Source organism: Oryzias latipes, chromosome 11 (assembly GCF_002234675.1).
Source record: "Oryzias latipes chromosome 11, ASM223467v1".
Lineage (NCBI taxonomy): Eukaryota > Metazoa > Chordata > Actinopteri > Beloniformes > Adrianichthyidae > Oryzias > Oryzias latipes.
In genome coordinates, this window is record NC_019869.2 from 21,911,011 (window position 1) to 21,932,785 (window position 21,775).

At 41.6% G+C, this 21,775-nt stretch overlaps 1 protein-coding gene across 1 annotated transcript in view; it reads right to left on the reverse strand.

Moving 5' to 3' along the window:
- Nucleotides 1-21,494, reverse strand: part of sdc3 (syndecan 3) — a 43,056-nt gene extending 21,562 nt beyond the window's left edge. The window contains exon 1 of the mRNA XM_004074185.4: nucleotides 20,988-21,494. Within this exon, the coding sequence (XP_004074233.1) occupies nucleotides 20,988-21,041 (54 nt within the window). The 5' untranslated portion in view covers nucleotides 21,042-21,494. The remainder of the gene's footprint in view (nucleotides 1-20,987) is intronic.
- Between the last annotated feature and the right edge of the window lie 281 nt (nucleotides 21,495-21,775).

The following is a 21,775-nucleotide window of genomic DNA, read 5'->3' on the forward strand; positions in this document are numbered from 1 at the left end:
CCCACATCTGTCTGGCTAGGCCTCGAAAAATCACAGACTCACTGCTCACTTCCTGGCCTTCTGTCCTGCAAAAATCTGAAATCTGTTAGAAATCTGTGTGGTAACAACCCGATAATCACTAACACAGTTAAGGCGTGGTTCTTGGCCAGGCGGCTGGAGGGGAGGTCTTTTTTAACTCCTATTCTTTCTCCTATACAAGGCAACCCTGAGTTTCAGCCGGGCATGATTGATGCAGGTTACAACATCTGGACACAAAAGGGGATAAAGAATATGTCTCATCTGTTTACAGGAAATTCTTTGTCTTCATTTGAACAGCTCCGTGTCAAATATAACCTCCCTAACAGTCACTTCTTTAGATACCTACAAGTCCGGGATTTTATATTTAAGAAAACAACCTTGACCTCCGATTCTACGCCCTCACAACTAGAGAAGCTACTGCTCACACATCCTGGTAAAAAAATAATCACATGCTTTTATAATGTTCTAAATCAGACCAATTCATTGACTGTACTAGAAGCAGTAGAGAAATGGCAGACCGATCTGGGTGTGATTATTGATGAGGATACATGGAATGTTATTTGGAACCAGACAAAACGAATATCTGTTTGTAATAATGCCAGGCTCTTACAATATAAAATTATTCACAGATTGCAAATCTCTCCAAACAGAAGACATCAGATGAACCCTCAAATGTCACCTATGTGTTTAAAATGTAAATCCTCACTGGGAACTTATTCTCACTGTATCTGGTTCTGCCCTAAAATCCTATCATACTGGAGAGACATTTTGGAGGACATGGAAAAAATATTAGGGACAGCCCTGGTCCTGAATCCGGTTTCTTTGCTGCTGGGTTATAGGGACGATAAAGTCATCTCTACGTCTGGCAGATTGTATGACATCCTAACATATGCCGCACGTAAAAATATTTTTCTGTCATGGATCAGTGACAAACCTCCATCCAAAGCAAACTGGCATAGACTTATCATTGAACTCTTTCCTCTGGAGTACTTGACCTGTCTGCTCCACTCAACTAAAAGTGATTTCATGAAAACGTGGACCCCCTATCTTTGCTTTACCAGTCTCACTATTGCTTCAATACTAAACAACGTGATTGTGGACTGACTCTATTATTATTATTTTTATATTTTTTTTTGCTACTTGTCTTATCTATTTTTATTTGCCTTGGTATAAAAAGGAACTTTAATTTGGAAAACACTTCTGCAGAAATGTACACGATTGTGGACCAATGTTGTGCTGAGCAATGTTTGTGTTTGTTAAAAATGATGCTTAAAAGTCAATAAAAATACTAAAAAAAAAAAAAAAAATGAGCAGGTGTGTCCAAATGGCCTGTTGGTCCTCAAACTGCACCTCTTTTTGCAGCCCATAAGGATTAGTTTGATGTCAACCCCCTGATATTTCTCAATGTGTGTGTTTTTATTAATAATTCAAGCTCCACTGTGTTGAACTTGTTCATATCCGAGCATCACATAAGGAACGTCTGTCTGTACTATGGGTCCAGTTAATAATTTAACTTTCATGTGGGCGTCCTGTGGGAACACAGATGTCAAATGTTCCAAACAGCAGCTTTCACAAAACCTACAGACCTGTCACCAGGATGAGATGTTGACCGCTTCTAAAATGAACATAAATAATGCTTATGGGTCACATATCAGGCCTCTCTGAACCCAAACCGACTGTGGATGAAAGCAGCTTCTGATTCACAGCAGCCGTTGTGGCGGCTTCACTCCGGAACAGTCTGACCTACACTGATAAGACGCAGCATTTGAGCCGTGCTGTTTGCTGACAGCAGTGCATCCCTCCACCTGGGATGGGTCAGGCTAATTGGCACAAGCCCTCTGGCTACTTGCACGCTCACGGAAAATTCTGCTGCCTATTTACCGTTTTCATTGTTACACGCCCTGCTTTTCTTTCCTGCGTTGATCCCAGCCTCTCTCAGGAGTGACCTCCAATCTCCCCTGGATCTTCAGGTTTTTTCTGCATCATCTCACTCCCCACTCTGCTCTTCCTCTTCTCCTAACCGGGCAGGCGGCCAAGCTGGACATTAGCCCATTTTCATTCAGACACGATGCGTGAGAGATAAAGGGCAGCCGGCATGTGCTGGTGTGTATGCGCAGGTTACCAGGTGACGACCCGGTTAAGACACCTGCCATCTTGAGCAGAGATTAGCTCAGGAGGCCTGTGCAGAGTCAGTCACACACCTCATGCATTTTCTGACACCTTCTAACACACATAGACGAAGGCAGCCGCATGTCGAGACAGTATCTGGTGGCAATGATGTCATACGAGCTCCTGTGACCCCTAAAAAAAATTGTAAGAACTAGAGACAAAAGGATCAAGGAGATCCAGTCTCAGTCTGCTTAAGTGATTTATGACCCTGAAAGACAACAGATCCCTGCACAAGTGCAGATTCATGTATATTTATCCTTCAGTAGTGGATTAATGTTAGCAGTTGTTAGGGAAATAACAGCATCCATTTTTTATGAATGAACAGAGCAAGTCTGCCTCGGTGCGAAAAGATAAAACTGATCGAAAAAGTATTTTTGGCATTATCGGATGGCATTGCAAGTCTGCACCTCTTTTTGTTAAGCACCAGATAGCAATCCAATGAAAAATGGAACCATTTAAAAAAAAAAAAAAATCAACAAAAGAATATTTGTGCATTTATCAAACATAATTTTATTTTCACGTATAGCAATAAATTGCCCCATAATTTTGTTAGTGTTGAATAAGGATCCCGACTTTTAGGATACTTTTTTCCCTACTACTTTCTAACTCCTAAATACGTTTAGCCTTTTCCTATTGTGGAAATAAAGTGTATTTAAGATTTTGGGAGTTAAATTGAGTTTGTTAGCATTTTTAACAATTATTACGTTTTTTTTCCCCTAAATTATTAACACATTTTTCAAGCTAACTTTTTTTCTAATATTTAAAATTTAAGAAGCCAAATGTACTAAAAAAATTTATTGCTGACTAACTTTCTTTAAACTTCAGACATGTTTGGATATTTTTAATTATTGAGCTTTTGGTAAGTGCAATTATTTTGCCCTTTTTTTTAAATAAAACTTTCGTCCAAGAAATCAAAAGATTTACTATTCAAAAGTTTACAATTTGGAGCAAATTGAAAGGTAAATTTATTTGGAAAATTTAGATTCTTAAATAAAGTTAGCTTGGTTGCTATAAATAACCTTTCTCATACTTAATTTAAAAAAAAAAAAGGTTTAAACTTTCAACAGTAAAATTATGAATTCCTTTAAAAAACAAAAGACAAATCATTTTTTTTCAGGAAAAATGCAAAAAATTCACACAAATAAATTATTTGAGGACATGAAAAATCTAAACTTGCGTTCTTACGTTAGGATTTGTTGGATTAATTTTTTTTCATTAATTTAGTTCCATTTTTAATGTACACCTCCGGATCTCAGCACTCAGGGAAATGTTCATTTTAAATCATTGCTTGTATTCAGATCATATGGACCACTTCAGTCTGAGCCTCCTTATAGGTGGAGGTTTGTTTGTAATAAGATAAGTTCCTTCCAACTAATGTGAAACTACTAATTCTAAAACCCACGTAAAAGATTTCCCACAGCATGAGCTGTCAGGATTTTACGAGCCGCAGCCTCCCAAATTACAACATTAAACATTTCCTCCCTGCCTATATTTCTTCTACATCTGTCCTACAGCTTCAACTTCCACTGAAGGATAATCAAGCAAGCTTTGCTCTTCTGTGCCTTTCATATCAGGTACTAAATGAAGTAAAATGGCTGCAAGTTTAATTGTTAATCTCACATTTAAGTAAAGTGATGCTTTACAGAAAAGGCAGCAGAAGCAGCAAGGGGGTCCAGAGGAGGCGTTAGTCTTTGTTCCCACTGAGAGAGTTTACACTCATTAGAGGTTTAAAAGATGAGAAGCAGCTCTGGATGCCTATGAGTAAGCATCACTACACCAAATATACATTTAAAGATAAAGCGGAAAAAGCTTTAGATACGCCAGAGTCCACCATTCGTCTCTAGGAGAAAATAGCTGATGTACAGAAATGCAAAAAAATGCAACAAAAAAATCTGTGTTTGCACAACTTTTTCACACATGAGTGCTCACTGTGACCAAGGAATGGGAACCACAGAGCAAGAAACTGTCAACATGTTCGTGCAGCACAGAGGCAGCAGCCAGGAAATCTGTGAAGCACCCCCCTCCCCCCCATCTCATCACAGTCACAGATACATTGGATGCACTTGCTGCCCATTGAGAAACAGTTGGAAGGCTGGGATTACATCAACTTTAGTTTGTTTTTCCAGCTTGGTAAAGCCATAAATATGTCTCAGTGCAGCACCAAGCCATGGCGGAGGACTCAAATTAGCTTCAAAGAATGCTTTCTTGAATAAAGAGGAAAGAGAAGATACTAAAGGATAAATGTAGGTTGTGCTACAGTCACACCGGCCTTAGCAGCAAGCGGTCAAGTGGCCAATTCCAATGAAAAATCTTCATTAACGCACTTTTTGAGCATACGCATTCAAAACTCTTTTGTTTACGCACCACTACCAAAGTTTGTACCAAACGCCATCGAATGCACATTGCAAGTTTAACCAGTTAAACTTTGACCAATCAGAAACTCGGATTGGGTAGTGACGTATGGATGCCATCCATTGCGATTCACAGAAGCGACATCTGTTTGAAAATTGAGCCTGAAAGAGAAATTAATACTTGCAGTTTTTGCAGTGACAACAAGTCTTTCATACATCAGAATGGAGCTGTGAAAGAAAAAAGCCTGGAGCAAGATTCTCCAGATTTGCACCGCTTCAACATATCGCACGAGCCTCCTCCTCGTACATACGCCAGTATTGTGTAACGACAGTCCAGTGTGAACACCGTATGCTGCCGTATGGTGGGTGGGCGGCAGTGGTACAGCGGTAGGGCGGCCGACCCATGATTGTAATATTGCAGGTTCGATTCCCGCCTTGCACACCCATGTGTCAAAGTGTCCTTGGGCTTGAACTTGCCTCTGGTGGAAGGTGGCGGCAGTACTTGGCCAGTGCAGAGCCACCACCAGTGTGTGAATGTGTGTGTGCATTGGTAAATGGGACTTTAACTGCAAAGTGTCTTGGGCCATCAAAAGAAGGTAGAAAAGCGGCATATAAGTATACACCATTTACTTTTATGCCATCTAAAAGTACCTACGGTCAACGCATTCTTGAACGTGTGACAAATGCCTGGTGTTCAAATTTATAATCTGGATTTAGATCAGGTGTAGGACGGACTAACATCAACATTTACATCTAATTTCATGCTCCCCTGGCAAAACAAATCTCATCTTTGTAATTTACAAAATAAATGAATATTTGGTTTATTATGAAACTACACAGTTTGACCTCTTGCAGACTTCACCTGCAGTGTTGTTCTTGTATGGCTTTTATCTCTAATGGCAGACTACGAAGGGCAAACAGCAGCTTTAGAGTTTCCTTCCCAGCACAAAAAGATTTAAACAAAATGAAACAAGTAAGCCAGAATTGTGCAACAGCTTCTTACTGGTACCAGCCGTAGGCATCACAGCGGGGCAGGCAACGCATGCAATTGCAGACAGCCTCAAGATACAAGGGGCCCCAATGGAGAACCAATTTCACATTCCACGCCGATGCCTGATCTCTGACTTCAAAGCAAATCGGATGGAAATATCGCAATATTAGAAGAGCAGGGTGCCAATCATAGGCAAGACCTGCAAGATTTCTGGTCCTTCGTTAAACAATTAAATAATTAAATTCGAATAGAGTTTGAAATAAAAATCTTTGCTTTGAGGACAGCAAAAAAATGTGAACCTTGCAAAGCAAAAGTGCAACTCTGAAGCAACCACAAAAGGAGAGCAAAGAGGAAAAAAAGGGGGAGTTGAACAAAATGTGTTTAATTCTCCCCCCGCAGACAGAAACATGGAAAAGATGCTGACCCTCATTTTTAACAACAGTTAATAAACGTTATGCCAAACTGCTAATTTGTGCAGATAATTCAAGCACATGGATCTCTTTAAATTGACTAACAGCTTTAATGGGATGTCAGGCGGAGACACTTCATGACAAGCTAAATTCGAAGTGGAAGGAGAGTCTGTTATATGTTTACAGTAAGGTGGTCATTTGACAGATGCTCCTGACAGTTCTTGTCACTGGCTCCTCAGACGAAGGGGGGAAAAATACTTTACATTCATTAAATTCCAGTAGTGGCTCTCAGGACTGCCAATGTGCCGTTTGAAGGTCACAATGAGACCTTTCATTTCCATCATTTTCTTTTTTCAAGGAAAAGAAAATCAAGAAACTGTCATTTCTTTCGCAGAGTCCTTTAACCAACTTCACCTTTTACCTGCAAAAAGTGCATCACTGTCTTTACAATCACAATTCAACAATTGGAAAAACTCAGGTTCCCTTTATTATGAGCAAATCTTTTAGGTTTTCTGTGAGCCGTGTCTCTCGGTGAGGATAATTTTATGAAGCTGAGGTGTAGCGGGCATAAAACCCCCAAAACAATCAAGTACTTTACCTGAAAATGTCATAAATTTTATGAAAAGGGGACGACAGAAAGACAGTTTTAGAGAACCGTTATTGCTCGTCTTGAAACTAAACCTTGGGTTTAGGAAATTTAGGAAGTTATCACCGACAGGGACTTTTCTTCAATAGGGGTATTTTGACTCTAAGGCGCCTCGTTTTTTTAGACAAAGTGTCCTTTTACCAAATTGTTAATGAGAATAAGAAAGAGGATGGATTGTAATTTGCAGAAAAAGAGTTTCTTAGGAATCAGTCACTTTATGGCGCACCACTCCTCCATGTGAAACTACCTGGCTTAATTTTCTTTTTATCACAATAAGAAAACAGACGCATCAGTTGCTCCTTTGGTGTATTTTTGATAAAGTCACTTGGGTGATGGGTCTACCATGAAATGACCACACAAAACCAGCCACAGCGGAAGTCGCGTGAGGCAAAAGAAAACGCGTTTTGTTTGTATTTATGATGGGTGACATTGACCTGCAGCCATGCCATTCACTAACTGGAGTTGTGAGACTGTCACACACTGGTGTGGAGATCCACTCAGGACGAGGAGGGATACTCTACATCTTTACGTAAGACCCACCTGTTACACTAATCAGACACTCCACTGGGATTAGAGGCCACATCTCTAAGTGCACACACACAAAACACACACAACACACACAGCTTCCCCGCGTGGAATCCTTTTCTATTATAAATGACTTCATGAAACATGCAGGTTTGTGTTAGAGTGCGAGTGTGTGTCACTGCCCTGCTGCCAAAAATGCCTTGACATCCTGATGCCACTCCCACACTTAACAATGCATCGCAGTACATTTATTGCATTTATGAGGGGGCGTGTGTGTTTTGTCTTTTAGGGTGTACCAGTGGCCAAGTGTGTGTATTTGTGTGTTCTTGAGTGCATTGATGTTTGGCTGGAGAAGTGTTGCAGTGAATGCTGCTGGTTAACTGGTGGGTCAATGCCTGAGCTTTAGTGCCTACTTCTATGAAGTGCTGGAGAGATCGAGGACAAGGACTGAGGGGGAATGCAGATTTGTGTACGTGTGTGTGTGTGCATAAGTGTGATTACAGCCCTGCTCAATAGGCCCATTTCTGCAGGGCCAGTGGGAGGGCGTGGTGCCTGTGGCTGCAACTTTTCTTGTGTTTCTAAGGAACTTTTCAGAAGCGCTCAGAAATGTTGCTGTGTGTGAGAGAGCTCCTCGCAAACCATGATGCCTTTGTGTCACAGTGTGTGTGTGTGTGCTTGTGAAGGGAGCCGAGTACACACAAACACACAAAAACACTGATCAATGGTCTCAGTCTCAAAATCAAAAACACGCACAAACGGGATGACAAGCATCACATTTCTGCAGATAAACAGGGAATTCGAATCACGAGGCAACATCTGTGTGTGTGTTTGTGTAATAACAGTTTGTATAATCAGGCTAATGACTGTCATGCAACTGCACAAGCACCCAAATAAGACAGGAGAGAAAATCAATTTGGCAGAGGCACAGTTTTATGGAGAAAAAGGTTACGGCCGAAGAAGACAGCCGAGGATGAAGACAGAGGAAAAGAACGTCAATCGCCACAATAAATTTCAATCAGAAAGGTGAATCTTTGTAGGGGTGTGTGCAAGAGACGAGGCCAAGAGTTTCACATCTCTTAAACACAAACGCAGACTGGGTAAACAAATAGCTGGTACTCCAGGTGGTTGACCTGGTCTTGCTCTCCTGCCTGCTTCTCATTTGCTGGCTGTCTTTGGTTGGAGCCGACGTTGAGCGTCGCCGGGACAGCCTGGTATAGCCAACTGATGCAGCAGAGATCTAAACAGCTCATGAAACTGAACTCTGATCAAACCAGTTGTAGGATTTGGTGGCAGAGGGGAACTCGGAATAAGGCGACAGCAGCATATGGTCTCTGCTTTAAAGCTGAATGCTTGTGACTTAATCAGGCTTTTATCATGAGATCCTGATCAGCTCTGATGTCTTAGGACCCATGACTCAACATGAGAAGAAGGCAGCTGGAATAAGATCTGGAGTTATTTCCTCTGTAAATGGGTCTTGTGGTAGACACTATTTTATGTTTGCATCATGTGAGCTGATTGAATAAAACAGATCCTAAATGGCTGCGGTTTCTTGTTAGGATCCAGTAAATTAGGGGACATTTCCCTGCAGAGACATTAAAAATGGCCTTTTACCTAAAATGTAAACAGTTAATTAGGTTTTTTTTTCCTACAGGAGTATTTATTCAGAAGAATATCTTTTCATTTTCAGAAATCTGACTTCCGGATTGAAGCAGAATTGGAAATAAGAGCAAAAGGTTTAACAGCAAAAGGTTTAATAGTCTCAAAACATTTTGATGCCTCTGTGGCTAAATGGTTCATATATGAAAATTGTTTCTACAATATTATTTTATTAGACTTCTATCTGATATTTATTTGACAGTTAGTGCAAAGGTCATGGTGATTTGGCCCACTTTTTTGCTTATTACCAGTGTAGGGATACTATATCCTCTTTATTAAATCTTAAGAAAGTAAAAATACGCTTGTTTCAAGAAAAACTGTAATATTTTCCTTCTTGCAAGAATTATAATCGTATCAAGAAAGTTTTTCAATGATAAATTAAAAAGAATTCTTGGTAAAACGTTTTTTTCTTACCCCATTGGCAGTTGAAGCCTTTTTGAAAACAAAACACACTGGAGCAGTTCACAAATTAACCTCTAGGAGCTTTTTTTTTCTCCTTAAAGTGCAAGTTAATCTCAATATTCTTGTGGTAAATAGCCAAACTAAAGAACAAAAACGAATGTACTTGAACCTTTATTCTAAAACTTTAGTTTATTTAAATAGTTGGATTTTACTTTCATTACAACGTTGAAGGTTTATATATATATATATATATATATATATATATATATAAATCTATTATGGCACTCTAAGGGTTTGATTGAATCATTTGTGGCCACAAAAGTGACAACAAAAAATGCAAAACCGGGCTTTAAATCAGCCTCAAAGGAGCCAATTGTCCATATGTGTATACAGTCTATGTGTTACCAACTTTTTACCAGCAGGCAATGTAAGTGATCGTATCTCTTTTCACATTAAAGTTTGTGAATTTCCCCACCTTTGGACAATCAAAGGTGTTTTCTTTTTCTCAGAAGTCAGAGCTCTGTCTCCCCTTCTGGTCACCGACAGGAACCATCTCCAGAGTTCTAAATACACTTCATCTCCCAGCAACCCCAGCAACAGTTTCTGGATGCCACACACCTGACTTTCATTTGCAAATCACTCACAGTACACTTAATGACTGAGCCTCACTCAGTGTGAAGTATTGTTTGTGTCACTCTGCCTGCATTACCGAGCGTTGTATTTGGACCTGATTTTCTGACCCTGTTTCATCTTTTGTCTCTGTTTGCCTGCTGCCTGCCCCGAATCTCATCTGGATCCTGACTATTCTCATCGTTTCTTTGATGCTCTCATGCTCGTTATTGACCCCAGTCTGCCTGACCCTGATTTAGCTTTGTAGACTTTTAGCTGAGCTAATAAACCTTATGCAGTTGGAACCAACCTTCTGCCAGTTTTGTGACACTTATCTTAGAGGTAATGTACAGCTTGTAAACTACGTCTTTATACCAGAGGTAATTTGAGGACAGGCAATATAAGGGTTATGATACTATCTCGTTCTTCCAGCCCTCCTCTCTTTGTGTCTCATAATCCCATCCAGGTTGTCCTCTCGGTTCAATCCGCCTCAACTCCTGTAAGCTCTTTACAGGTTTGCATTTACCACTAGCCTTTCTGTCACTGCTGCCACACCAATCTTCTGTTGCTAGCTTTCTTTCATTTTTCTCTGCTCCTCTGCTTTTAGATATTTCACTGCCTCTTAAATTCTCTTAATTTTTTATTTTTCCCCCTACACAACCGCTTTCACCCACCTGCTTCTCTGTTCTGCACTGAAACCAACACCTTGTCCTTTTTCATTTCTCTATTACTGCTGTCTGTGATTGCCCTCAGCCTCATTCCCCTTTCATTTTCTGTACACCTCTGCTCCTCCACACAATATCTAATCACATCTGCTGCCACACCTAGCTAGTTTTTTTCCAAGGGGATTGTCCGGCTGGAAGCCTTTTTGTGTAACACCAGGTGTTCCTGCACAATCTCTGCACAATTTCAAATCAGCTAAAAGTGAACCAGATGCTTTGGGAAACCATTATATTTAGGAAGTGAACCAAAATATTTAAAGCTGCTTCTATTCCTGGAGAATATAGCAACAAAAACAGGAAAAAAAACCTTTTAAATGACAATTTGACAATTTGTCTTAAATAAAGACCCACTCAAATGAAACTTGTGTTTTTGGGTATTTTTAACATATTCCTGTGCTATTTTTCTCATGAAGGACATATATTGTGCTCAATTAAGCTCAAAATTTCTCTGAATATGTCTACCAGTAATTCAAACCACTGTGAATCAGGAACAGACAAAAAAAACACCAACAGTCCGGCCGTCAACTCAACTTCTGCAGAACTTTGTTCGAGAAAAGGCCTTCTTTTTCTGTGGCTAAATCTGGCACAATCATAATTAAAAGACAACTGGGCACGCTTTTACACTGGGACTTTGAATAGTTCCTTTTAATTTTCTGATTTTTTTCATTTGTTTGTTTTACAGTGTTACGTAAACCTTTGGGCAATATTTAATTGTTTTCTTTTTTGATTTTGAGTTTTTTTCCCTTAAAAAAACCTTTGTTTTTACTTAGACCTCAAACTTTATTTTGAAAAATGTCAATGGTATTTCAATTATTTCATTAAAAAATCAGTTATGCCCTGCTGTTTTCATTCTGATGTTACATTCACACCGGCCATGTGTCGCGTGTTCAAGAACGTGCATTTAGTATCTGGTGTTCACACTGGCTATCACCACACGATGCTAGTGCATCACTTCTAAGAGAGGCTTAGTGAGAAATGTCGAAGCGGTGCAAATCTCACGAATCTTGCTATAGGGTATTTTTTTCACAGCTCTATTTCGATATATGAAAGTTTTGGTTAAAATTTCAAACCGTTGGCACTTCTGTGAATCAAAGGGGATGTCATCCATACGTCACTTCCAAATCCGAGTCCCTGATTGGTCAAAGGTCACATTTTGTACATCGAGCCCAAAAACGGTCGTGGAAACTTGCATAGCAAATTTTTATATGTGGAAGCCCGAAACTCTCATTCATGCACATTCACATAGGCTTTTCACTGGAAGTGGTCGTTTGAACACGCTTTGCCGAGGGTGGTGTGACCGTAGCTTTAGAGTGTTAAGTTTATTCTCGACCAACTTTATTTCAAAATGTGAAATATTTCTTTGGGGTGATTCCCTTTATACACATTTTCGTAGATTCCGTGATGGCCTTCATTCAAAAACAGTTATAAAACCTACTCATATCAATACGGAAAAAAACTTAAAAATTGAATATTTCATGAACACATCCTCCTCTTCCTCCTGTTGTGTATCATGATTTAGTGTTGTGTAACCTGCCAGTTTCTGTTGTGTATCATCCTCAGTCACTTCATGTCCTGTCACACAAATGCCACAGTCAGTCCAACAAGGGAAACTATTATCACCTCCCTCACAGCTAAACAAACAAAGCGTGCACATGTGTGCACGCCGGCGTCCGTCGGCCTTTCAGGCCTCAGTCTCTGTGGGTGAGATTAGGACTAATCCACAACTGTTGGAATGAAAGATTAAGAATGAATCACCTGCTGCCGTGTGTGTATGTGTGTACAGGCGTTTATGGAGAAGCCCTATGGGAAAAAAAAAACCTGCACTATCACTCACACACATGACTCATTAGCTTCAGGGCTTCATTCCAACAGCACACCCACACAAACAGGTCTGTGTCTTTAATTGGATCGATGCTTTTCCCTCATGATTTCCTGATAACTGGGGGAACATAAGTAAAGATAAGAGAGGGGATCTTTTTTCATCGTTTTTTGTTTTTTTACCAAGTTCGCATTTATTAAGACATGCAGAGTAAACGCAGGACTCTGCAGCGATGGAGGACCATCCAGATGGAAGGAGAGAGGAAAAACGGTGCGGCAATGAGCTTCTGACCTCATTCGCTCCTCTGTCGGGACGCAGAGCTAAATTATTTACGTGCACACACACACACACACACAGTCACGTGCCATTTGCACACAGCATTTCTTGCACAAGCCGCCTCCGTGTGCTCCTTCATCACCCTTTTGAAGGCTGCTTAACATGTAGGAACACACCTTTGTGAAGTCAACGCCCCCGTGAACTGCTCAGGAAGCTCCTTGTTGACTTGAAGCTTGAAGGCTGGATTTAAAACCAAAATATTGCTAAACAGGAAAAGTATGTTAAAGTCTTGCGCCAATCATCTTATGATCTATTTTTAAAGTTTTCCCAGTAGTCATCAACGTCTTTATTTTAGGCAAAATCTAAAAAACGGTGTCGTTTTCTAGGACATAGTTTCTGCAGAACGGCAGTTCATCCGAAATTTGCTCTGAGTTGTGGGCGGGACTCTTCATGCAGAGCAAGCCTGCCAACACTTCCCATCATCCCTTTGTTTACACTCTCTCCTGATAGCTGACAGCCCCTCACTCTCCCAACCCAACATTACGGCTGAAACAAAAATGGTGAGCGATTTTTCTTATGCTCCTGATTTAGCACGATTTGAATAAAGAAAAACCCCAAAACACAATTTACATTTCTTCATGCATGTCCTCCATCATGAGAAGAATGCTATGAGAAAACGTTAAAAACACAAAAAACACGATTTTCCTCTAACAGACTTTAGCCACAATATATATGCAGTGAGGTTTTCAAAAAGTGAAATGTTTATGGTTTGCCTGTCACTGAGTGCATAGGTTTATATTGAAAATTGGAGGAAATCCTAAAGATTTAAAATAAAGGTTTTACTTCATGTTTCTAGCTATTTAAAGCTGGTAAAGTCAAGGGTTGTAAAAAAAAAATACTCAACTGCCTGAACTGATTGGATTTTATTTTGAAATTATTCTAATGTCGATTCATTAAACTTTCCATTCCAAAACCAAGGCAGACTTTTATTTTGAACCCTAAAAAATGCCTTTTCTCAGGGCCCAATAAACTAAATGGACATGGCTGATTTTTCTCTTCCTTTACATTTCCTTCCCTTTAAGACATTAATGAAACTCCCCCTGGATGCCCCCCCCCCTTCCCTGCTTGACTTCATTTACATGCACTCTATACAGCCATAGATCTTCACAGAATGATGCAAGGGGGAAGGGGGCGTTCGGGAAATCTGTGTCTATCTGGATTAAATAAATACGATTTTGGATGTGATTAATAATCTGTCTCAGATTAGACTATGACACTAGAAGTCACCAAAAATACAGCATAACACTAAATTCTAAGATCTTAAATTTTATGTGGTCAAAAGTTTTTAACATTTTACTTTGGATTTGTATGAAAAGAATATGTATGAGCTACAAGAGACATCAAATTACAGAAGATAATCCCTTGAAATGCACTCGTTAAATGACTTTTAAAAAATTGTTAAAGTTATATATTGTTATTTGTCTTTCTTTTCTATTTTATTAAGAAAAAAATGTATTGTTTTTCTTTTTCAACATTTTCTTATCATTTCTAAATCTATTACATTAGCCAGAGTAAATTTGTAGAAAATTTGTTCATTAGGCATTTGATGGACAGACTAAACAACAGAAGGAGGAGAGGATGAAGGCAGCAGAGTGTAGTGTGAGAGGTCAGACCAGGGCCAGCATCACCAAGAGTCTAGTCAGGAGTGTGAAGGCCGACCTTATCAGGCCTCAAACTGCTCTTATCAACTGCCTGCCAGGAAATGCACATCCCAACAGCTTCATTGGACAGTCCCGCATAACCCCACCCATCAATACAATTACCTCTAAGTCATGGTAACCCCAGACGATAGGAGAGGGAAGGAAGAGCGAATAATTGCATGAATGAAGCTAGAAGTGATCGGCTCAGTGTGAAGGTAACACCGGCTCGCACACATTTTGTTAGCGGTAAGGACCCCCCCCCCCCCCCCCCCCCCCCCCCCCCGTTTTCTAGGGGACTTTATTTATAGCAGACGCTTCGACACACAGAGATCCCAGAATGCTTTTTGGTTTTGAGACGGCACCGGGTTTATGCTCTCTAATTTTAAGTCCTGTTATAGGACGTACAGGCGTGCTCAAACACCCTCGTTACTGTAGAACAGGGAACTCAACTGCCATCTTTTTTTTTATATATACCTCCAGCAGAGATGGCAGTGAAAAACATGTGAATGAGGGATGAAAGATGGAATGAAAAATAAAGAGGGAGCAGAATGGAGAGGAGGACAATAAGGCTGTGACAGAGGCAGCCATGGTGGTTGTCATGGCGACGGCCATGGAGAGCAGGTAGAGCACAGTCCCCTGGGAATGAGCAGCGCACGCCTCCCTTCCACCCTCGCGATTTTCCAAATCCCTCCATCCTAGCTCCCTCTGCATCCCTTCATTCCTTCGTCGTCATCCCAACCATCCGGCTCTCATTTCCCCTCTCAGTATCGACCATCTTCTCTCCATCAGTATCACTCTCAGTCTTTTGTCCCACTATGGGTTTCTTTTCCTTACCTCATCTTTTTTCCAATTCCCATGGTTCTACACCCCCCCCCCCCCCTTTCTCCTACTGGCTGACATCCCCTGCTCACAATCACCCCAAATATTTTTCCATCCTTACTTCCACTTCTTCGCCATTCCTCATTAGCTTGTGGTCTGTGTACCTCCCATTTTTCCATTCCTTTTCCTCCCTCCCTCCTCCTGCCTCGGTATTCATCAAACCCCCCCTCTAGAGAATATGTGTGTGTGAGTATGTCTGCACAATGCTGCCCAATTACTGCAATATAGACTTTGTGTGTGTTTAGTTTTTACACTAACTGTGCCTATGGCCTATTTTAACCCACCTAAAAACACCTCCAAGCGTTCTTCGTCTCCCTCTGACTCACTGAATCAACAGCGCTGCTGCACACCGCCACTCTGAGCGTGTGTGCGAATCCAGTATGTAGAAGGAAATCCAGAATTTAGTCTTGATGTTTATCTGAGCATCAGAGCGCATCTGTCTGTGTGTTTGAGGGAAAAAACATGGTTTTGATCTAACTTTAAAGGAAAAAGTAAATGGGTTTATCAAAAAAAACCAACAACAACAACAGAAAAGTGCATACAAGAAAGAAGAAGAAAGTTTAAAACGTAGCAACGTTTAGCTGTTTTCTGCCAAAGAGTAACACTTTATAGATGCAATTCCCATGAAAATTGACCAACCAAACAAATGTATAGTTTCCTCAAACACCACAAGACCCAACTGATGCTTGATTAAAACTCAAAACTTTTGTTTGAAGAATATATAACTTAAATTAATCCTAACATATTAACTGAATTCCATTTCACACTGGGTTCATTTCCTCAGATTATACACCTGACCAGCACAAATCTCAGTTCCTTTGCAAGTGAAATCTGTTGTGATTCACTACAGTGTGAATGCAAACAGACCACAGAAAACAAGTGACATGCATTCCAAGTAAGAGACGTCCATCTGCACAAATCACATAACAAATATAAACATTAAAAAAAGTTGTAGTGACAACATTCCAGTAGAGGTGAAAACAAGCGGGACTAGCTTTTTCTCCTTCTTTGTAACACTTGTGCAGATGTTTCCAGGTGATTTGGTGCAAAATCAAACCAAGTAAAGGTGAAACTTTTCCCTTCTTTATTCAAACAAAAGGGATGAAAAATCTAAATGAACCCTAAAATGAGTCTTCATATCTTTATATCTGAGTTCAAATTGGCGTATTTGGTTTTTAACGTGGCTTGTAAATAAAAAAAAAATCGAATGTATTTTCTTTGATAACATCAATTATCTGGCAATGAAAAATTAGCTAAACATTAGCTGTGTATGCGTCCATGTGCAGTTTTATATCTGCGCTTGTGTCAACAAAATACAAAATTACATAACAGATGTCAGACACAGTCTCCCTTGATGTTGCAATTCTTCAAAAGACCACTAGAGGCTGGCTTCATAAGACAAAACTTGCTCCCATGGACTCCAATGTTAAAAAGTCAAACTTTACAGCAAAATAAACATATTTACAGCATGGTGTCTATTTCGTTTGCATGTGTATGACTTTAAATTCTATCCATGACAACTTGTAATTGTAAGGTGGATGGACCAACAACTAAACAAAGCCTAAAAAAATATTCTTTATCTCATTTTATTGCTTTTTTTGGAACATTGTTGATTTGGGTGGAGGAAACTACACTTCATGCTTCGTTTTCACAAAGCAAAATCCAATAACTGATGTCAGACATTGTCTGCCCATTGTGTAAATGTCTATGGTCCTTACGTGTGCATATTCTCCATGATAAATCAGATAATGCAAAAATCTAGAACAAGATTTTTTAAATGTTGCATTTTTAAAGTTAATTTACAGATGTATCTGATTACTTCTGGTTATCCTATATCGTTGGGATGTGAACTGGATCAGTGGATTAAGAAAACACAATCAGAGCTGCTCTATTTACCCTTTAACACAGGAGATGTTGCCGCCGACACCTAAATAACCCACGCTCTTTGACATACCATAACTGTTTGACTGGCAACATGATCAACGAAAATAAGCTGGTTCTGACGCAGAGAAAAGCTTTGCACCTGTGTGAGACACCTTACTAACGTAAAGTGTTGTATAACGGCGCAAAGCCGCTTTTCTTTGTTTCAGAATTCGCTGGATTTACAATAATTGTGTAAATTAAGTTACTGTAGTCGAAGGTATGTCAACACTGGAGTTAATGCTCCGATGCAAAACGGTTAAAACACCAACTTAACATCAAACCACTAACTGCTGTAACTATTTGATGTCTAATCATTATCACTGTTTTTTCACGTCATTCACGTGGGCAGATGCTATGGCGCAGTGGAGTAGTGGTCACTTGCAGGTCACAGGTTTGAAATCAGGTTCTCGTTAGTCTTTTTGCGTCAGGAAGCCCCCTCTAAACTATTGCTAACATAATAGCATAAGCCCTTTCAATCAAGAACCTTTATGTTTGTTAGTTTCATGCAATTTGGGATTTAAACTGTAAACTCACATCATATCACAGGGCTCCTTCCATTAAACACAAAAAACGTTTATTGCCGAAAGAAGAAAAATGTTAAACCTCACATAAAGTAAAAATTGATATAATTGTTAATTTTTTTTAAACCTTCCTCATGGTGCAGAATTTACAATTTGCCTTGAGGAAACTGAAAGCATAACAGTGCTTCACTCTACATTAAAGAAAAGCCAAAACACTATTTGAATACTTGACTGCTCTGCTTCATACTGGTTTAGTTGGGTCAGATTTTAGGTAATAATTAAATTTTAAAAAAATCCATAAGCTCAGTCTAAGTCTGAATATAAATCAATTAGCTGCTGACAGACATTCAGTGGTTTACTCCTCTACAGCTACGCCCATGTTCTTCTCGTCCACAGGAAGCATAAACACCAATTGAACGTCTCCACGGCTTCCAAATCTAAACAATAAAAGCCTGGCTGCAAACCAGTTACACAGCTAAGTAATGAAAACAACAAATCACAGCCATCTTGCTGGGATGCTTGAGTTGATTTCTTGAATTGAAGAGATGCTCTGATTACTTATATGTCGTCAAACGCAACACAGGTGATGATTTTTAGTGTGGAAAACAAGCAGGAGATCCAACTGTTCAGACTAACTTCTTTGCTTTTGACTGAACTGAATGAATAAAGCTTCATTTAGCCAAATGAGGAAAACCTCTTTATGTCCGTCTGCTCCTGGTCATGTGATTCTGACCGGAAAAAGCAGGAGTCCACAAACTTCTTAATACGAATTCAGACAAGGGTCAGATGTCTTTGCTAAATTATTAGCATGCAGCTTAACACGGGAGCTTACAAAAGGTCCCAAAGATCTCTGGGGGGCTGATTATCACGGGTTTACCAGCTAAGCTGAGTTTTGCATAGACACTGGTAATCATGGATCAAGTCCCCTTTAATTTTCAAGTAAACCGGCCTGACAACAACAGGATGCTGCTGTTGGGTTTTTGCATTTCAGAGTAAAAATATCTTGCATGAAGAGAGCCTCTATTGTTCTCTTATGTCTGCAACGCCCAGCTCCCTATACCAGAACTCATTTACTAAAGATTTAACCTTACATTTAACCTCTACTTTAAAGAAGTTGGGAGCTTTTTTTTATTAAAATGCTGCTAAATCCCATGTGATTGGGTGCCCAGATTGTAAAAGGGATAAATAAAAAAGTTGAAGGACAGTAGACTTTTTTTTTTCTTCACTCCAGACTCCGGATATTAACCCTGATCTGCTTATTTCCTCCACCCACTGGAAAGGGACTCCCATTCATTCAGCCATCCGTTATGCACCTGAAAGCAGAATTTCTACCTGCTGAAACGCGCATTTGTGTGTGAGAGGAGTTTGTCATCCAAGAGGGCAAGAAGGACCCACTTCCTGTGTCAAATTGCCTCTCTGATTCCTTTCTCCCCCCTCAATCCACCTCGTTTTGCCTCTCCGACCGCCCCCCCCCCCCCTTCTTGATCCCTTCTTTCCTTCCTCATCCTTCTACGGGGGAGGCTTTGTCTGCCGTCAAGAGACACAAAACACTGATTCATCCCTCAAGTTAAACGCGATCCTTGAGAACACAGCAAAACACGCACTTCTCAAGAGGCAGAGGGCCGGCGAGAACAAGTTTCTGGCAGCGGATGTTGGCTGTTTTCGAGCCCACACAGACAGATGGACAGTCCCGGCTCTCATGGAGGCAGGACGACGCACGCACAAATACACTGGCTGTTCACGGGGCCACAGATGTCTGTGGGAAAATCAGTTTCCCGTGTAAAATATAGCCTCATGGAGATGATGTCAGAAATCTGCTGACAGGAAATACCCACACAGGCAGGACACTCGGGATGGCTCAGAGTGCACACTTAAACTCGTTTATAGCCAAGAACCTTTCAGCACACAATCACAAGTCGCATGTTTGTTTGTTTGTTTGTTTCCAGACTTTTTAAGTTGTAACCATTCAACTGCTCGATTCTATTAGAGTAATCCCAGCATTTGGCCGCGCACAAACACTATATTTATTTCAGTGTCACACCTGTCTCCATCTAAGCGCCGAGAGACAGATTAGGTCAGCCGGGAGCCAAGGATCTCTGGCAGAGCTCTCAACCGACTGACCTAGTCTTAATCAGTATGTGAGATGTCGAAGGGCGGCAGCAAAGAAGCTTCATGGCACCGGCAAGAAAACCCCAACTGTTGGTTTGATTATGTCCAAGAGCAGAAAAGTCTGAAAGGCTAAAAGTTTAAAAAGGGATAAATGTTGGTTAGTCTGTCATCTCCAGATGGGGTCAAAACACAATGTTAGGTTTGAAAAGATGTGGGATCCTCAAATGTGACATCAGTCCTTCAGGAACAGCTATGAGTTTGACTTTGGGTTTGAAACTAATGAGTCCCTAAGATGACAGGAGATACACATCCTCTTTTGGAGCTACTGATGTATTCTTAGACGTGTTCCTTTCAAAATTAGATCTGATTTTTGATTATTTTTAGTTCCGGTTTTCTCTGAATGATTCAGCGATCGAGCCTCTCCTCCTCCTCCCTGTTTGTGGGATAAATATGGATTCACGGGTGACGGAAGGTGTGGGCTTGGTGTGCTGAGGGTGGTGGGCGTGGACGCTTCCGGAAGAGAGGTGTGTGAAACTGGGGGTGGGGGTTGTCTAGAATTCCTAATCAGCTCCTCGCGTTTCCCGATGACATCATTCCCATCGAGGATGTCGTTGGTGCGCCGCATCGCCGTTACCTTCGCGTTACCCCACCCACTTTTCGCAGAGGTGCGCACGCATTAGCACACCTAGGCCCGCGCAGGAAGGTGTGTGTATGTGGGGGGGGGGGACACCCCCACTACCTCTACACCCACCCCCACCCCTGTCTTCTGGCATCCGGACAAAAGGAATCGGACATCATCCACCCGTTCCTTCTCAAATACGCGCAAATTTTACGCGCAGCGTGCTGCCACTGCCGGTGATAAAGTGTGTTAAAGCAGTTGCTGCATGGCTGCCCTCACCCCCACTTTTTCCCAAATGAACGCCAGGATGTGAGCTGGCTGCAGACACGAGGAACCAAGACTACTAATCAAGCGCAATTAGAGATAACGCGCTAATTACCGACGCGCAGAGCGCGCGCACACAACCTACCAGGAGGTGGAGAACACATGCCCGACACTGAGACACAAAGCCTGTGTGAGTTTAAAAAAAACTGTGTGTGGGGGGGGGGGGTCAAGAAGACCCCCTGACGGGGGTCGCGGTCCGCCAATAAGCGCTGATATGTAGGTCGAGTGTAGCTTTCCTGCCGATCACCGCTCTCCCATTAACTGTGACGCGCGCGTGCGCGCACGTGCTCACCACTTAACAAAGGATCGGATGCTTACCGTGGCAGCGCCGGCGAGCAGCGCCGTCAGCGCCAACAGCAAAGGCAGCTTCATAGTAGAGGTGCGCGGGCACAGCCTCCCGGAGCCGCCGCTGCCTTCAGGGAGGTGGAGGCTGAGGGGGTGGGGGTCGGGACAGGCGAAGGCTCTTCTCTTGTTGCTATTTCACTCTGACTTGGTGTCGGTGCCCGGGCAGTCTGACCAACTTCAGAGCGCGCCGCCCGTCCGCGCAACCATCCGTCCTTCTGCTCGGGCGCTTAAATCCAGGACTTTACGCTCCCGGTCACCTGCGATCTCCACGCGGCCTCCTTTCCCCCCCTGCTTCTCTCCAGGCTGTTTCTGGGAGTTTGCGTTCACAGAGCCTTATCATTTACCACCGAGAGACGCCAGAGCTCCTCTCCTTCCTCTCCTCACTCACAGTCATGCACCCTCTCTCCTCCCCCTCTCCGTCGAGGGCAGGATGTTCCGTATGGCGACGCTGCCTGGCCTGGGAGTTTGGCTGAAAGGAGGGGGGGGGGGGGTCTGTGCATGTGCGTGAGCATGTGTGAGATTAGGGAATCTCCGCGGGCAGAGGCGATGATGCCCCCTGCAGCTGGCTCAGGAGCTGGCAGCTCGGAAACAGCAGGATGCTGCAGTTCCTTGCTGCCTGCCAGGTTGCGCAGATCGGGTCTGCGCAGAAAATAAGCATCAATTCTTACCTTTAGAATGCTGTGATTGGCTGACACCATTATTTCACACCTTTTTTCCCTTCAACTGGCGGGAAGACTCACAGCTGTTGTTACTAACGGGGC